The sequence below is a fragment of the Onychomys torridus genome, chromosome 4 (assembly GCF_903995425.1).
Source record: "Onychomys torridus chromosome 4, mOncTor1.1, whole genome shotgun sequence".
Classification (NCBI taxonomy): Eukaryota; Metazoa; Chordata; class Mammalia; order Rodentia; family Cricetidae; genus Onychomys; species Onychomys torridus.
The window spans coordinates 14,921,120-14,936,482 of NC_050446.1; the positions used below are offsets into that span (position 1 = coordinate 14,921,120).

Here is a 15,363-nt window from a genome sequence, read left to right on the forward strand (position 1 = left end):
AGATGTGGCCTTGGAGGGGGTGTGTCACTGAGAGTGGGCTTTGAGGTTCCAAAAGCTTACACATGGCCCAGTCAGTCATTCAGCCTCTCTGTCTCTGTCTGTGTTTCTCAGCCTGCCAACCAGGCTGTAAGCTCTTACCTCCTTCACCAGCATCATGCCTGCTTGCCACCACACTCCCAGCCATAACAGTCATGGACTAACCCTCTGAAATTGTTAGCAAGTCCCCAATTAAATGCTTTCTTTTATAAGCTGCCTTGGTCATGGTGTCTCTTCACAGCAATAGTAACTAACTACAACTAAGACACATTTTATGCTATATATTTCTTAAGCCAGTCCTAGAAAGTAATTAATTCCAAAGACCAGTAGGAGTTTTCACTCTTAATTGGACATTATGGATTGTTGCTATGCTGCAGTGGAACCTTCAGGGAGAAACTCTCTTGTACCATGTGGCCCATCACCTTTGGACACTCCGTAGATGGGAAGTGTTGCATTTGCCTGTGCGTCTTGATGTTTGGCTCTGTGTGGGTTGGTGGCGGGCATAGAGGCCTGGAATAGCCATGGGCTTTACAGACAGACAAGAGAAAGGTGGAGTTGACCCAGTACTTTGTAGGTTCTGATTTGCGGGAACAAAGCACCGGAGGGCTGTGACAGCATCTGTGGTAGTCTTAGGGAGAGTGTTTTCGTGTGCACCTAACTGCTTTTCCCTCCTCTCGATTCCTGTTAGCCCTGTCTACTTTGTGAAATCTGGAACCAGCTTGCCTGCCTGCCTACTTGCCTGCTTGCACTCCTCTTCCTCTTTCTCCTTGGGGGCTGCTGGAGAGATGGCTCAGGAGTTAAGAGCACCGACTGCTCCTCCAGAGGTCCTGAGTTCAGTTCCAGCAACGGCTCACAACCATTGCTAGTAGAGTCTGATGCCCTCTTCAGCATAAAGGCGTACATGCCGGTAGAGCACTCAAATACCAAAATTTAAAAAAAAAAAAAAAAAACCTTTAAAAAATTGAAAAACCCTTTATTATTATGTGTATATGATGTGGAGCGTGCGTGGCATGCCACAGTGTGCATCTGGAAGCCAAAGGAAAGCTTTGTGGAGTCCCCTTCCACCTGTACCGGGTCTGGGTATTGAACTCAGTTCATCAGGCTTCCAGAGCAATCTTGCCTGTTGAGCCATCTTGCCAGCCCTGCCCTGATCCCATCACTACCACACTGATTGCATCCTAGTACCCTAACCTTTCTGTTATCTTCCCTGCTTGTTCTTTCCTTACTGATACGTGCTGGCGTATCGATCTTAAAATGTGCTGCAGGTGCTGGTAGTGTCTTAGTATCTTAGTTTCTTTTCCATTGCTGTGACACAGTACCATGACCAAAGCAACTTATAGAAGTTAGAGTTCATTTTAGGCTTTTGGCTCCTATCATAGCAAGGAGTATGGTGGCAGGCAGGAGTGACGCTGGAGACCTGAGAACTCACATCCTGATCCACAAACAAGCAGAAAGCATGTACTGAGGTACATGTGGTGGTACGCTGGAGATGGCTGAGAGGTTTTGAAACCTCCTCCAACAAGATCATACCTCTTAATCTTTTTCAGATTGCCACTAACTGGGAAGCAAGTATTCAAATGCCTGATACTTATGGGGGCCATCTAATTCAAACCACCATACTGGGGTTTCTTGCTTCAATGCTCTGTGTACCAGACACTAGCCCTTGAGTCTTTTCTAAACTGCCAGTGTTCATAGGATTTCCCTCTCCTTGGTCTAGACCCTCCACCTGAAGGCCTCTCCTGGAACATGGCAGCAGCTCCCCGTATTCACCTCCCCCAGCTACCTGTTCATAATGCCCAGGTGCTTAATAGATCATATATATCTATGAACAGATGCAGTGCCCTGCTCTGTTACATTAACCATCATGATTTACTGTGATGAGTTAAGAAAAGGCATTACTGAAGAGTTACTACTGAGAAGGTGCTTCTTTGGCTCCTGTAGCCCTTTATTGAGGAGGAGTTGTTGGCTATGGAGATGGTGCTGCAAGCATTGTTACATGACTCACCTAATTTAGGTGCTTAATGCTTGTGCATATTCTCCATTCTTTCTTTTTCTTTGTTATAAAATTAAAACATGATGTGCTTTTACCCAGGCCTCCAATAGCTTACTCTATGCTACAGTGGTGATCTTTGATTTGGAATTAAAACATAAAACAAACTAACAAACAGAAAAACTGCAGAGAATCTTTTTTCTTTGCTCAAAAGGGTCTGGAGTTCATGAGAATCCCTCTCTATTTTCTTGTTGTCACTTCTTGTTTAAAAAATATTACTCCCAGCCCCTAGAACTGACTGTTAAAGTGAGCTAGACAGTATTTCAAGGGTCTTCTTTCTGTTTAATGCTCAAAGGTTGGGGAAAGGTCCCAGAAAATGGATATACACAGAGGCCACCTATGAGTGAGATTTCCATATCCTGGGAAGACTAGTTGGGCTCACTCCATGGTGAGCCTTCTCAATCTTCTCAACCTTGGTCATGCCTGGTGCACACAAAGCTCCTTTCAGGCATAGGATGAAAGGAGAGGACTTCTCAGGGCAGAGCTTGTGTTCAAGGCCATGGCGACTATTATTAAGGCCTTGTTTCTGATGATTTGTGGTTTTTCTGCCTAGAAGGTGGGGGCAGTAATGTTTATTCCGTTTATTTTCAATGATGCATGGTCTTCTTGGAAGTGCTTCAGCTTTCTCAATTTGTCCCAAGTAAGCAATTCCTGTTATACTCTCGTGTTGATGCCAATAGAAGTGTGTCTAAAGTAATAGGGTTTGCTGATAAACTTTATAGCCTGTCTTCTACCTCTAAAAACATTTGAATGGTGTCTCTTTTCCTTTCTTGTCCCTTTTGACTTTTTTTTTTTTTTAGCTTGCTTGCCTTTTGTTTTAGCAGCTGCAGTATCTCGGAAGAAAAAACGAAGAATGGGAACTTATAGCTTAGTTCCCAAGAAAAAGACCAAAGTATTAAAGCAAAGGACGGTGATTGAAATGTTTAAGAGCATAACTCATTCCACTGTGGGCGCTAAGGTAAGAGTGGTATGGGAGTTGTGTGCCACATATTCTTGGAAATGTGTTCCTGGTTCCAAGGTCTCTTTGGCCAAAAGAACATTTTGTTCTTAATCACCACGGAAGGCCTAGAGTTCTTGAACTCCTCTGCTGTAGCATAGTCTTATGTAGGTGACTTATTGAAGACTCCCAACACACACTCCAGGAATTCTTTCTGGGTTATTCTTCAGGTGGTAGGTTCCATTGTGCCCCTAGTACTGGCAGACCTTTACATCTCCTATCATAGAGTTCATAGTGAGTGAGTTTTTATGTGCTGGGCAGCAGTACTTTGAGAGCTGTGTTACTGTGTTCCAGGGCGAGAAAGCCTTGGGTGACAGTGCCCTGCATGTAAATGGGGAAAGCTTGGAGATGGATTCAGAAGATGAAGACTCAGATGAGCTGGAGGATGACGAGGACCATGGAGCTGAGCAGGCTGCTGCATTTCCCACCGAGGACAGTAGGACTTCTAAAGAGAGCATGTCTGAGACTGACCGTGCTGTGAAGGTAGGGCTCCACTTCCCCCGCTGGTAGCACTAGTGAATGAAATCATGAAGTTGACTTTAGGTTCTAAGAGGTAGTGCTTTGGGCATTGTTATACACTAGTGATTTTTTTTTTCTTGCTTTTCATTCAACATCATAAAAAAGTAACTGTGCATGGTGGCCCATGCCTTTAATTCCAGCACTCAGGAGGCAGAGGCAGGCTGATTTTTGAGTTCAAGGCCAGTCTGGTTTATATAGTGAGTTCCCAGCCTGCCAGAACTACAGAGAACACAAAAGAGGGAAAAAAAAATTAAATGACTGTCAGCTAGCAAAAGAACCAAGAAACAAAAGGCAAGCCAAAAAGAAAATGTGACCAGTGGGAAACGGAATCAGATGACTAGAATAAATCTTATTGAGTCAGCAATAGTTTTGTTATGTAAACCATTTTGAAGAATAAATATAGAAAAAGCACTGTGGCTCATTCTTAGGCAACATTCTCATAAAATCTCTTAATAGTAAAATATAGCTGTGTGTTAAAATAGTAATGATCAGAAAAGATTGAGTCATTCTTAGGAATCTCTTAACTAGATTTACTAAATCACAAAGAAAAGCCACAAGGTGTACATATGCATAAATGACTTTTTTGTTTTGTTTTTTGAGACAGGGTTTTCTTTGTGTAGCCCTGCTTGTGCTGGAACTCACTCTGTAGACCAGGCTAGCTTTGAACTCAGAAATCTGTTGTTGGTTTTTTACTCTTTGGGGTCGGGGGTGGGGGGGCTGCTCTCAAATAAATCACTCACGGAGGTTCTTGATTGTGAATGCCTTAGCTTGGTTTTGTTTCTTGCCACCTGTTCTGTTCTTAACAATTATCCTATCTACTTTTTGCCCCTGGGCTTTTCCCGCTCTCTTCTGTAAATCTTACTCTTACTCAGTGGCTTGCCGTGTAGTTGGGTGGCTGGACCCTGGAGTCTTCCTCTGTCTCTGGTTCCTAGGTCTTAGATCTTTCCTCCTAATTTTCTCCTTCTATATATACTCTCTGCCTGCCAGCACCCCTATCTTTTCTTTTGCCTTGCTATTGGCCAGTTCTTCATTAAACCATCAGGTGTTTTATACAGGCACAATTAAACAAATGCAACATAAACAAAAGTAACACACTTTAAAATAATATTCTACTACAGAAATCTGCCTGTCTGTGCCTCCCAAGTGCTGGAATTAAAGGTGTGCATCCCCAGTGCCTAGTTTCCAGCTGGTGTTTTCAGTGATAAGTCAGGAATGATGTCATGTCCCTATAGTCCCAGATACTTGGGAGACTGAGGCAGTAGGATTTATTGAGCTGAAGAGTTGGAGACTAACCAGTGTTGCATTCCAAGATCCCATCATATAACTAAATAGGCAAGAATGCCTCTTGCTTGAGTTCCAGCACTAAAATTGTTGTGTTTTGTTTTGTTCTTATATAAGCAGAACCACATAGTGTATGTCTTTTTATTTTATTTATTTTTTATTTTCTTACTGTTTTACAGTTTATTTCATCCACTATGTTTGGAGCTTTGTTAATTTTCATTATTGCAGAATCCAGGTGGTCTCTTTAAAGAGACCTGTAAGACAGGAACTAGCATTCTGGGCTGAGATGTTGTCTGCCTCTTGTGTCCTTGGAGAGTTACTTGTGTTGCTGTCTTTGCATTGGTGCCCAATTAACTGTTCATGTAATCTTGAGTCTCAGCCCAAGGCTACTGGAGTAAGTGTCAGTAGGCAAATTAATAAAAGTGCTTCATAGTTCTTAGTAATCCTTTTAAAGAGTATATATGGATCCTGAGACTGTACTGAGTACCACCATGATACAGTGTTCCTTTATTGGATTCTCTTCCTATTTTGATGTCCATTACACTCTTTATGGGCACTCTATATAAGGCTGTTTGATATGACAGTCCCACAGTCCTGTGCACAGGTGACTTCTTGATGCACACTGGGACTAAGTAACTGTGCCTGTTAATCCACAGACACTGCTAGACAGGTTCGAAGAGGGTTGGAGGTGTTTGCGTCTCAGTCAGCTCCTTCTGAGCACTATTTGAAACAGTACAATTTCTTTTAAAGATCTTTATTGACAGATAATTCACATAGTATACAATTTTCCTGTTTGCACAATTTGATAGACTTTAGTCCAGCATCCTCATTGGTCCATGACACCATCACCACTTCTGTTCTAGAACATCACTGTCTTCAATTTTTTTCTTTCTTTTTTTTTTGAATGCTGTTTATTGAAGGAGGGAGGAGGTCTTAAATACAGGCTTACAGCACAATGGGAGAACCCTGAGGGCAGAAGTTCACAATGTTTTACAACCTTGCATCTAAACTGTTAACGCCCAATATGCAGGATGCACAGACAAGGAACTTCCCTTAAGCACTCAGGAAGGTGGAATCTTGCAGGGAATTAGCATAGGGAGGATATCAAGGTCAAGGTCAGCAAGCAAGGCAACAGTTACCTAAAATGGGGGCCAGGGCCCTATAGGTTCCCCCCTTTTACTAAAAAATGAGCTTCTGACTTAGGTTGCGTGGGACATCAGCAGGTCACCTTACCTGTCATGGAGATACCTGTTTAGTCATGGTTTTTTGTTTTTGTTTTTTTTTTTTTTTGAGACAGGGTTTTTCTGTGTTGTTTTGGTGCTGGTCTTGGATCTTGCTCTGTAGACCAGGCTGGCCTTGAACTCACAGAGATCCGTCTGGCTCTGCCTTCCGAGTACTGAAATTAAAGGCATGTGTCACCACTGCTCAGCTTCCTCCTAGTCATGTTTTTTAAACATCAAATAGAAAATTAGCTGGATATGGGCATGTACACCTTTAATCCCAGCACTGAGAGAAAGAGGCAGGTGGATTTCTGAGTTTGAGGCCAGCCTGGTCTACAGAATGAGTTTCAGGACAGCCAGGGCTACATGGAGAGACCCTGTCTTAAATACAGAGGTCCAGACATAAGTGTTCATTTCTCTGTGTCCATACTTGGGTTGTCTTAAGGATGATGTCTGTGAATCCTTCAAAGATCAGTAATCTGAAAGACAAACCCCGCAACATCTAGAAGCTTAACTGTGATTCTTAACATCTTCAGAGTACCTAGTGTTACTTTAGTCGCTCTTACCCCGCGAGGAACACGTCCCAAACATGATAAGACCACAGAAGAGTTTTTATTAAAGAGGATAGAAATATGAATGTGACAGGCCTCTGTGAAGCACACACGTGAGTGAGGAGAGAAGAGGAGGAGGAGAGAGAGAGAGACATGTGCAACATGGCGCCGGCTTTTAAAGAGTGAGCCACACATGCGTACAGGACCACATGTGGCTACTCCATGCATGCGCCCGCTTTATGCAACCATGTAAAGTCACTGAGTCCTAGCCACGCGAGATGTTCTGACCTGGAAATGGCTATTTCGAACCGGAAATAACTAGGCGGTCCGCCGGGAAAGCCCAACTGTGTGGACATGTTGTGATTTCATATCATTCCCAACTCTCATGTTCCTAAAAAAAGAAAAAAAAATGGGATGAATGGGTATGGGCGCCGTTTCTCTCTAAGACTGCTTCAGGCTGAATGGTGGACGTCGATTGGTCCTTGAAGGGAAATGGGGAGGCTGGCTCCTGAAGTCCTGGGATGAAGTCCTGCAGCTGTGTCCATCCTTCATGGTGTGGCTGGTCCTGGGATGAAGTTCTGTCATGCCTTGTCCTGCAGCTGTCCGTCCTTCATGGTATGGCTGGGAACCTTCTGTCTGACAGGACACTGGTGACATAAAAGCTTAGAGAAAAGACTCATTATTATTTTGTTTTTGGAGTTGACATTTATCTGAGGTTGATCTGGCCTGTCTGGATGGAGACATGTTAAAAAGGTGGCTGTGATGTTTTAGTACTCTGCTTAATTTTTACCTGAGACAAGCATTATTCCAGGTGGTTTATTTACGGCACCTTTTTGTTTTGTTAGTTTAGCATTTACACAGGTGATCAGTTGCTGAGTATTGAACAGTGAAAGATTGTTATATCCTTACCACCTGTATATTTTGATGGTCCCTTTTGCCTCTGGCTCTATGTGGCCCTAGTTGGGAAGGAAAGGGGTGATACCTTATTCCTCTGGAATTGGTGACAAGGCAGTGGATCCTGGTGTCTTCCGGAGCTTGAGAGTGGAAGAGAACTTATTTTTTGAATTAGGGACAAGGCAAAGATGGCCCTGTCTGTATGCACATGAGAAACACAGGCGGTAACTTTAAAGTGAGACAATGAGCTCTTATCTTAGTTGGAAATCTTTCTCATTAACTCTGAAAGTACAATTAAATCTGGTGAGGTAAGTAAGGCTGTCCTCTGTTCCCGACAATAGGAGTGACATCCTAAAACTCCCAGGACTGAGTCAATGGCTCTGGTGTCCAGAAGGAAAGAAACTGATCGCTTCCCTGCTGTGTCTGTAGCCAAGCCTAGGTTTGCTGGAGGTCTTAGCTTGATGTACCCATGTGTCTTGGCGCCTGGGGGCAGTCAGCTGACTGGTTGTCTTTCTAGGCAGCACAAGGACAAGGCTGTTGATGGGCAGGGCATTCGCTAGCCCTTGGCCTTTTTCATTTAAAACAGGGACCCAACAGCTTTTGGGAGTCAGCGAGTGCCAGCATTTGGCAATTTTGTTTTCAGGCTTTTATCTCTTCCCTGGCACACCTTAAACGCCACAGATGACTCTTTTGCCCATGGGGTCAGGAGCCTTGCTCTCCAGATACTTAACTTTTAGCCGGGAACAAGAGACGGATTTTACTCTGTGTCCTGAATTTTTCCTGACGATTGGTGGCTTAGGGACAGCTTTTGGAAGATCTGCCAGTAGGCAGACAGTAAACCGATCCTTTGGAAGACTTGCCTGAGGCTATAAGCTGATTTTTCTGGCTTAGGAGCCATCCTGATTATTGTAAACTTAATTGTTTAGATCTCAGCTGCTTTTAGACCCGTCTGTGGTTCTCAAGGCAATTTGATTATGAGTGGGTGGAGTTAAGGTGAGTTAGGGCAAGTCTTACAAACCTCCCAAGCCTGCGCATTTGAGCCCACCCATCGCTGGCGTGGAAGTCAGACAGAAAAGGTTACACGTGGCAGACGCCTTAGTGGGAAAGGAAAGAAAGGGTTTAGAGCTTTAGCAGAAAGCTTGGAGATGAAACAACTCTTATTTTCCCGTTCGCTGGCTGACGTACTTGCCACACTGTTATGCGGTCAATGTTACCGATACCGCAAAGCTGTTAAGTGGCCAGATTTACCGGTACCGCCCCATCCGCCAATGTAAGTGGGTGGTATCCGCCCTCTGTCCCATGGCTGTAACTGAGTGGAAAATAAAAAATTAAAATAACAAACCAGGATCAGACTCCAATCTTGGGCGTCCCCAAAGAATGGAGAGAGATCTAAGAATCAGCTCAAGTTCGTCATCCTCTTCTTCAAGGGATGGGAAGGGCTGTGACTGTGCTGCAGTGGTCCACCTGGTAGACCCCAGACGACATTATGCTCTGAGTAAAAATGTGCCTGCTGTTGCCAGCACAGCCTGAGGACAACCCCCGGGATTGTCCGTCACAAACATATAGCTCAGATTTCAGCCATTAGAACAGCAGAATCACTGTAAAAAATCGTGGCAGTATCAGTAGTGGAAAGCCGCGCTTCCCATGGCTGGCCACCACCCGTGGCGGCCAGCTGGAGGTGCGTGCTGGTTGGCGGAACAATCACAAGCCATGGTTACCTTTCTAGAGCTTTATTGAGAGAGAGAGAAAGCTAAGATAAAGAGCAACTCTTTCCATTTGCCTGTTCGCTGGCCAGAATTAGATAACTCCCATAAAAGATTGGGATTTTTTGTTATTTTTTAAAGCATACTTGGGCCATCTCTCAGTACAGAGACAGATAAGCTTAGGAATCTTTAAAGCCTCAAGAAGACAGTCTAAGCGAGAATTAGGGCTGATCGAGTTGGAAGCCTTATTTCCCATGTCTGCAGAGGAGTGGCAGAAAAAAAAAACAAACAAACATGATCCGGAGCCAAGACCACCCAGAGGCTGGACAGATCTTGGGCACAGGCCGCCTTAACGGGAGCCCTTAACGCCCAGCCGCCCCATCGGGTGCGAAGAACATGCCGGCTTCACACAGCCCCAGGACGCACCTGACGGTGTGGTGGTCCCATCGCAAAAAATATCTCAAGCTGCAGATGTGGGAGGTGGCTGGAAATCTGGGCCCGCGATGGGGGCCGACCGTAGCAGTGAAGACCGTGGCCAGGGGTTCCCCCCTGTCTCAAGAATAACCAGTGAGGCTGGACGCTCAACGGTCATTCTCACGGATTCAGGAAACCGTTTACGCTAGCCGAAAAGGGGAAAACTCACCAATCAGTAGCGGTGTTGCATGCGGATTTGTGCGACCAGGCTAATGGAGAGTGATCTGTTGTGAACGGAGCAGAGTTCCCAGATAGTTCAGCGCATAGTTTCCGTCCCAGTTCCTGAGTTTCCAGGCGCAAAGTGCCTGGAAGCACCCGTTCCCTCTCAGCACCAATGTTAGTTATTTAGTTATTTAGGCACTCTTACCCTGCGAGGAACACGTCCCGAATATGACAAAACCACAGAAGAGTTTTTATTAAAGAGGATAGAAATGTGAATGTGACAGGCCTGTGTGAAGCACACACGTGAGTGAGGAGAGGAGAGAAGAGAGAGAAGAGAAGGGGAGGGGAGGGGAGGGGAGGGAGGAGAGGGAGACCTTTGCAACATGGCGCCGGCTTTTAAAGAGTGAGCCGCGCATGCGTACAGGACCGCATGTGGCTACTCCATGCATGTGCGTAGATTACATGGCTGCGCGCACTTTACGCAACCAAGTAAAGCCACGGAGTCCTAGCCACGCGAGATGTTCTGACCTGGAAATGGCTATTTTGAACCAGAAATAACTAGGCGGTCCGCCGGGAAAGCCCAACCGTGTGGACATGTTTGTGATTTCCTATCACGTAGGGTAACACTTTCAGCAATAATGTGGTATAAGAGAACAGCAGGAATTTGCTAAATGTGGTTAACAAGAGACCTGCAGTTTGTGCAAGTGAAAAATGCATTGTCTCTAGGTTTATCTCTAAGCTCAAGATAGTCTCTTCAAAATCTAATTCAAACTTTCTGTAGAGCTGCAAATTCTGAATTAAGTGTTGTGGAGATTAAGAGCAGTTCTTGGAATTGTGTGAGAGAATGTAGGAAACATCAGCAGTGTTGAGAGTGGGTAAACAAGACATATATAGGGTGTTAGTGAGAGGTATCATGGGAGAGGGGTGCCATTTGACTCAGGAGCTCCACATCCATCCTCATTTGCCTTTTTATTGAAGGACTTTGTCTTGTTTGCAATGCAGCTTGACTGTGAACCTTATAGGTTCTGTTGAGCTGGGAACATCACAAAAAAGAGTGCACCCTACAGAGAGTCAGACTACAGCATGCCAGAGACCATGGCCCTGCCTTGCAGTGAGTGCATCTGGGATGAGTGGACACTGTATTCATGTATTGACAGTATAGATAGAAAAGATGAATACAGTTTGAAAAGTTGTCTTTGGTGTTCTGATATAGAAAGGACTTCAAAACTTCTCGGTGATTAGAAAAGAGTAAATTCACTGAAGTGTATCCAGCAGGGAAACATTTAGGCGTAGGCTCAATGTGGCGGGAAGTGGCCAGGCAACACAGCACTGATGACTTTAGGGACTAGATTACTCTTGGGTGAGTCAAGGTAGGTTAGAGTGTGTATTATTTTATATCCCTTCAGAATATGCTTGCATGCTCTCCCTCCCTCCTCTCTCCTCTCCCCCTTCTCTTTCCTCTCTCTCTCTCCCCCTCCCTTTCTCCCTCCGTGTGTGTGTGTGTGTGTGTGTGTGTGTGTGTGTGTGTGTGTGTGTGTGTGTTACCACTTTACAGATATCTGGCCTGCCTTGCATGCACAGTAATTTCCAAGCAGCAGTTAATGAATTTGAGTCGTCAGAGTGAGTCCATTTGTGATGGAGAATCTTAGCAGGGATTGAGAGCAGAAACTCATGATATCTTGTTCTCTGGGAACTTCTTGGCCAGAACCAGCCAGCAGCTTGTTTCTACAATGGGAGAGACAATGAGGATCCTTCCATGTATGTCTGCCAGTGTTATTAACATTAGTTTTGGATTCATTTGTCTTCTACTAAAAGATCTAATTGGTTTTTGTTTTTTACTTGGTTTTCTCTCTGTCCTGTGCCATGATCAGATGGATGGAGATTCAGAGGAGGAGCAGGAGTCCCCCGACACAGGGGAGGATGAAGACGGCGGAGATGAGTCTGACCTGGTAATCTGACATTTATTTTATGTTCATAGAATTCAGGTGTGCAGGTGAGGTCACTTTTAGTATCTCCTGTGTATGATGAGAGTCACAGGATGCCCTGGGTCTTTCCTGAAGGAAAGGTGGTGAAGAGGTTCCTTAGAGTTGTAGCTCAGAGGCTAGCAGAGCAAGTGTGATGATCTGGTTGTTGGGATCCAACAGCAGGCCAGGCATGCCTAGGGCTGTTTGGCTTTGAGGGTAAGGTATGGTTCCATATTTTGGTTATTCATACCAGTGATGAGTTGGGCTGCATTGGCTGCTGAAAGAGAAGGTACTTTTGGACTTGAGCTGCATTGAGGTGGAGTCTCTTTTACCTTGTAGTTAGAATCTGGGGATTAGCAGGAGCTGGGTAGGTTTGAAACAGGTGAATCCCTAGATTGGAGTCTTCGGAGTATCCCACGTGTGAGTATTGAGTAGAGGAGATAAGAAGTTTATGAGCTTGAGGAAGAAGTTCTATGTGTAAGATAAAGTTCTGGACCAAGAACTGAAGAGGGAGAAAGTGTGCCCTGCTGTCAGGCTGCTGTGGTCAAGGAAAGGAAGACATATACAGGATCCTTAGGTTTGGTGATGAAGCATTATTTCCTGGGGTACTGTAGGATGATTCAGACAGTAAAAACTGTTTTGCAGCGCCTATTGAAGTTTTTCCAGAAGTTTTTCTGTATGGAAACATAGGGTGGAACATGGGGTTGTTTGTAGCGAGGAACCTGGACAACATAAGCATGTGTGCTGGAGATGTTCCTCAGCACATTTTGCTGGGGTGACTGACATAAACCCAGACATCCAACCCACAGCTTGGGCAAGTGGACATGCTTCCTTATAATTGGGATGGCTTGGCATGCTGTGCCATGTGCCTCTTCTTGTGTATCAGCCTAGGGTCTCCAGTGTCTGTATATGTCTTTAGGACGTAGGTTTGAGAAACCCATGTGCTTTCTTCATGTGACCTCTTTCCAGCATCTCCCAGCATTAGAATTGGTGCTGTAGGTCAGTTGTGATTCATGGCTGTTAGATGTTCTTTCTACACTTACAACATGGGAACAGATAGCAACCTCTTGCATTGTTGTAAATTGATGATACTTCTTTCTTGTTATCCATGTAGTAAGTGCTTGTGTGGATTCTAGGGTACATTGAACATTATTTGTTCCTTCCTGAGCAAGATGAGTGGATACATATAAATGAAAAATAGATTATTTATTGAGTTTAGTTACTTAGTTCTGAGTAGAAATTTCCAATTATTCTTTTCCATTTTGCTAAACTCAAATAAAACTTAAATTCTATTTTAGTTTTCTTATTTTGTTGCCTCTAAAAGAACTCAGCTTAGTGAGAACAGCATAGGTGTCTTTAGAATGTAACCCGGAAACATGCCCAAAAGTGAAGTGAGTCTTTTAGAGGAAGAATCTAGATATAGCAACTATTTGATTTTTGAGGCAAACAACTCATAGTCGTTTTTGCTCTCAGGAGCTCCCCCTGCTTTGCCTTTGATGTACATGCCCTTTGGTCCTCCAGAGTTCTGAATCCAGTATGAAGAAGAAATTTCTCAAGAGGAGAGGGAAGACTGACAGCCCCTGGATCAAGCCTGCTCGGAAAAGGAGGCGGAGAAGTAGAAAGAAGCCAAGCAGCGTGCTTGGTGAGCACAGTGGAGCTGGGGCCTCTGCAAGCTTTGTGGGGTGTATCAGCAGAAAGCTGGCCTGGGGCTGGTCTGTGTGACGGATTTCACTTGAAAAGAGGATGATCTGTGAAAAATATTTGAAATGACTTCTTTAGAGAGACTTAAGTGATCCTCAGGTAGTCTCTTTCTAGTAAACCTAGTTGATGCTGGCGTCAATTCTGACCACTGAGCCAGCATGGCTAGTTTGTCACCTGCACACAGGAGTGCCTTTTGTCCTGGGTGGATGTCACGTGCACAGAGGAGTGCCTTTTGTCCTGGGTGGACATTTCTCCTACCATGCAGAAGAAGGAAGTCTGTGATTCCTGGCTGCCTCTGTGGCTTGAGTGGTTTGTGACTCATTCATAGTCCTTAGTAGTAGTTTGTTAAGGTGAGATCAGCAACATGTCCTTCAGATCAGAGGTTCAAAGGGTTAGTGTGCCAAGTTCATTGTGTAGCTTTGTTGAATTGTGCCTGGCATACAGTGACATGTATACAAATTATAGTATGGAACTCTCACTAGGATCAGGTCACCATTGTTTTTTCCCTCTAGGTCTCCCTTTCTCTGCTGCCCTAGATAACCTTCCCTTACCCTGTGACCACCTCCCCATTCCCAGAAAGCCCCTGATTTTCTGTTTAGCTGATAGTCTAGTACTTTGTAGAATTCTATATGAATGGAATTGCTCAATGTACACTCTTTTTTTTTTTTTTTCCTTTGCTCTGGCTCCTTTGAGATAATTGTTTTGAATACCCTCCTCTCATATATGTCCACAGCAGTTTGTTTTGTTGCCTTCTGAGAAGTGTACCAACTGTGTGTGATGCTGTCACTTATTACTCATTTTCTTGTGGGTGGACCCTGGTCTTTGCTGGGTTGGCTCTTGGAAAGGAAGTTGATATGAATGTCTGAATGCAGCACTCATTATACAGGTTTTTAACATCTTTCTGGCTGGCCTAGCTCAGTATCGTACAGTGTGCTCAAGTCTTTGGGTCCCATTGTACATCACCATACCAGTACTTGGGGCTTAGATCCCCTCTGTCCTTACATTGCTTGTTGGGGTCTGTATAACTTGTGCTGTTGGAGGGTGTGCAGTAGTGTTCCTCATTAGCTTCTGTTTGTTTTGATCAGGTCGATAATGAGATGGATCTTTCTTAGCTTGTGTGTATTGCCTTTTGTGAAGTATGTATTTGTTCTGCATTCACTTCTAAATTTAGACCATTTATCTTCTCACTGAGTTGTAGGAGCTCTTTAAATGTTCCAGATAGAGTTTTAATCAGATGAATATTTTACATGTTTTGTACCTAGTATGTGGCTTGCTTTTCCATTTTCCTATCAATATATCTAGGTAAGAAGAGCTAGTAAAAATTTTCATTGAAGTCAAATTATGAATTGTTTTCTTTTATGGTTCTTACTTTTTTGTTATAAGAAATCTGTGAGTAAGCCAGTTTTGTTCTAAGAAATCTGTGTAAGCTGGGTGGTAGTGGTGCATGTCTTTTATCCCAGCACTTGGGATGCGAAGGCAGGCAAATCTCTGTGAGTTCTAGGACAGCCAAGGTGACACAGAGAAATTCTGTCTCGAAAAACAAAACAAAAAGATATCTTTGAGTAAACCAGGCTCCCGGGGTTTAGTCTACATTTTCTTGTGAAGGTTTTCAGCATTCAGATCCTTGATGCACTTTGAGGCAGTATTTGAATGTGTGAAGAGGAGTCAGCTCCCTTTTTAGGAATGCAGTTGATCTGTTACAGTCAGCCAAATAAACCATTGCTACTTTTTCTTTTTTAAATATGTACTTATTCTTATTTATGTGTATGAGTATCTCCATATGTGTATGCACACCATGTACATGCTTGGTG

At 44.1% G+C, this 15,363-nt stretch overlaps 1 protein-coding gene across 9 annotated transcripts in view; it reads left to right on the forward strand.

Moving 5' to 3' along the window:
* Window positions 1-15,363, forward strand: part of Ehmt1 (euchromatic histone lysine methyltransferase 1) — a 171,807-nt gene that overhangs the window by 88,428 nt on the left and 68,016 nt on the right. For 6 of the 9 annotated variants that reach the window (XM_036183439.1, XM_036183445.1, XM_036183444.1 and 3 more), the window contains 4 exons: window positions 2,887-3,044; window positions 3,378-3,566; window positions 11,759-11,836; window positions 13,373-13,493. In XM_036183439.1, the coding sequence (XP_036039332.1) occupies window positions 2,887-3,044; window positions 3,378-3,566; window positions 11,759-11,836; window positions 13,373-13,493 (546 nt within the window). The remainder of the gene's footprint in view (window positions 1-2,886; window positions 3,045-3,377; window positions 3,567-11,758; window positions 11,837-13,372; window positions 13,494-15,363) is intronic. The other 3 variants (XM_036183441.1, XM_036183448.1, XM_036183446.1) reach the window with 1 other exon arrangement.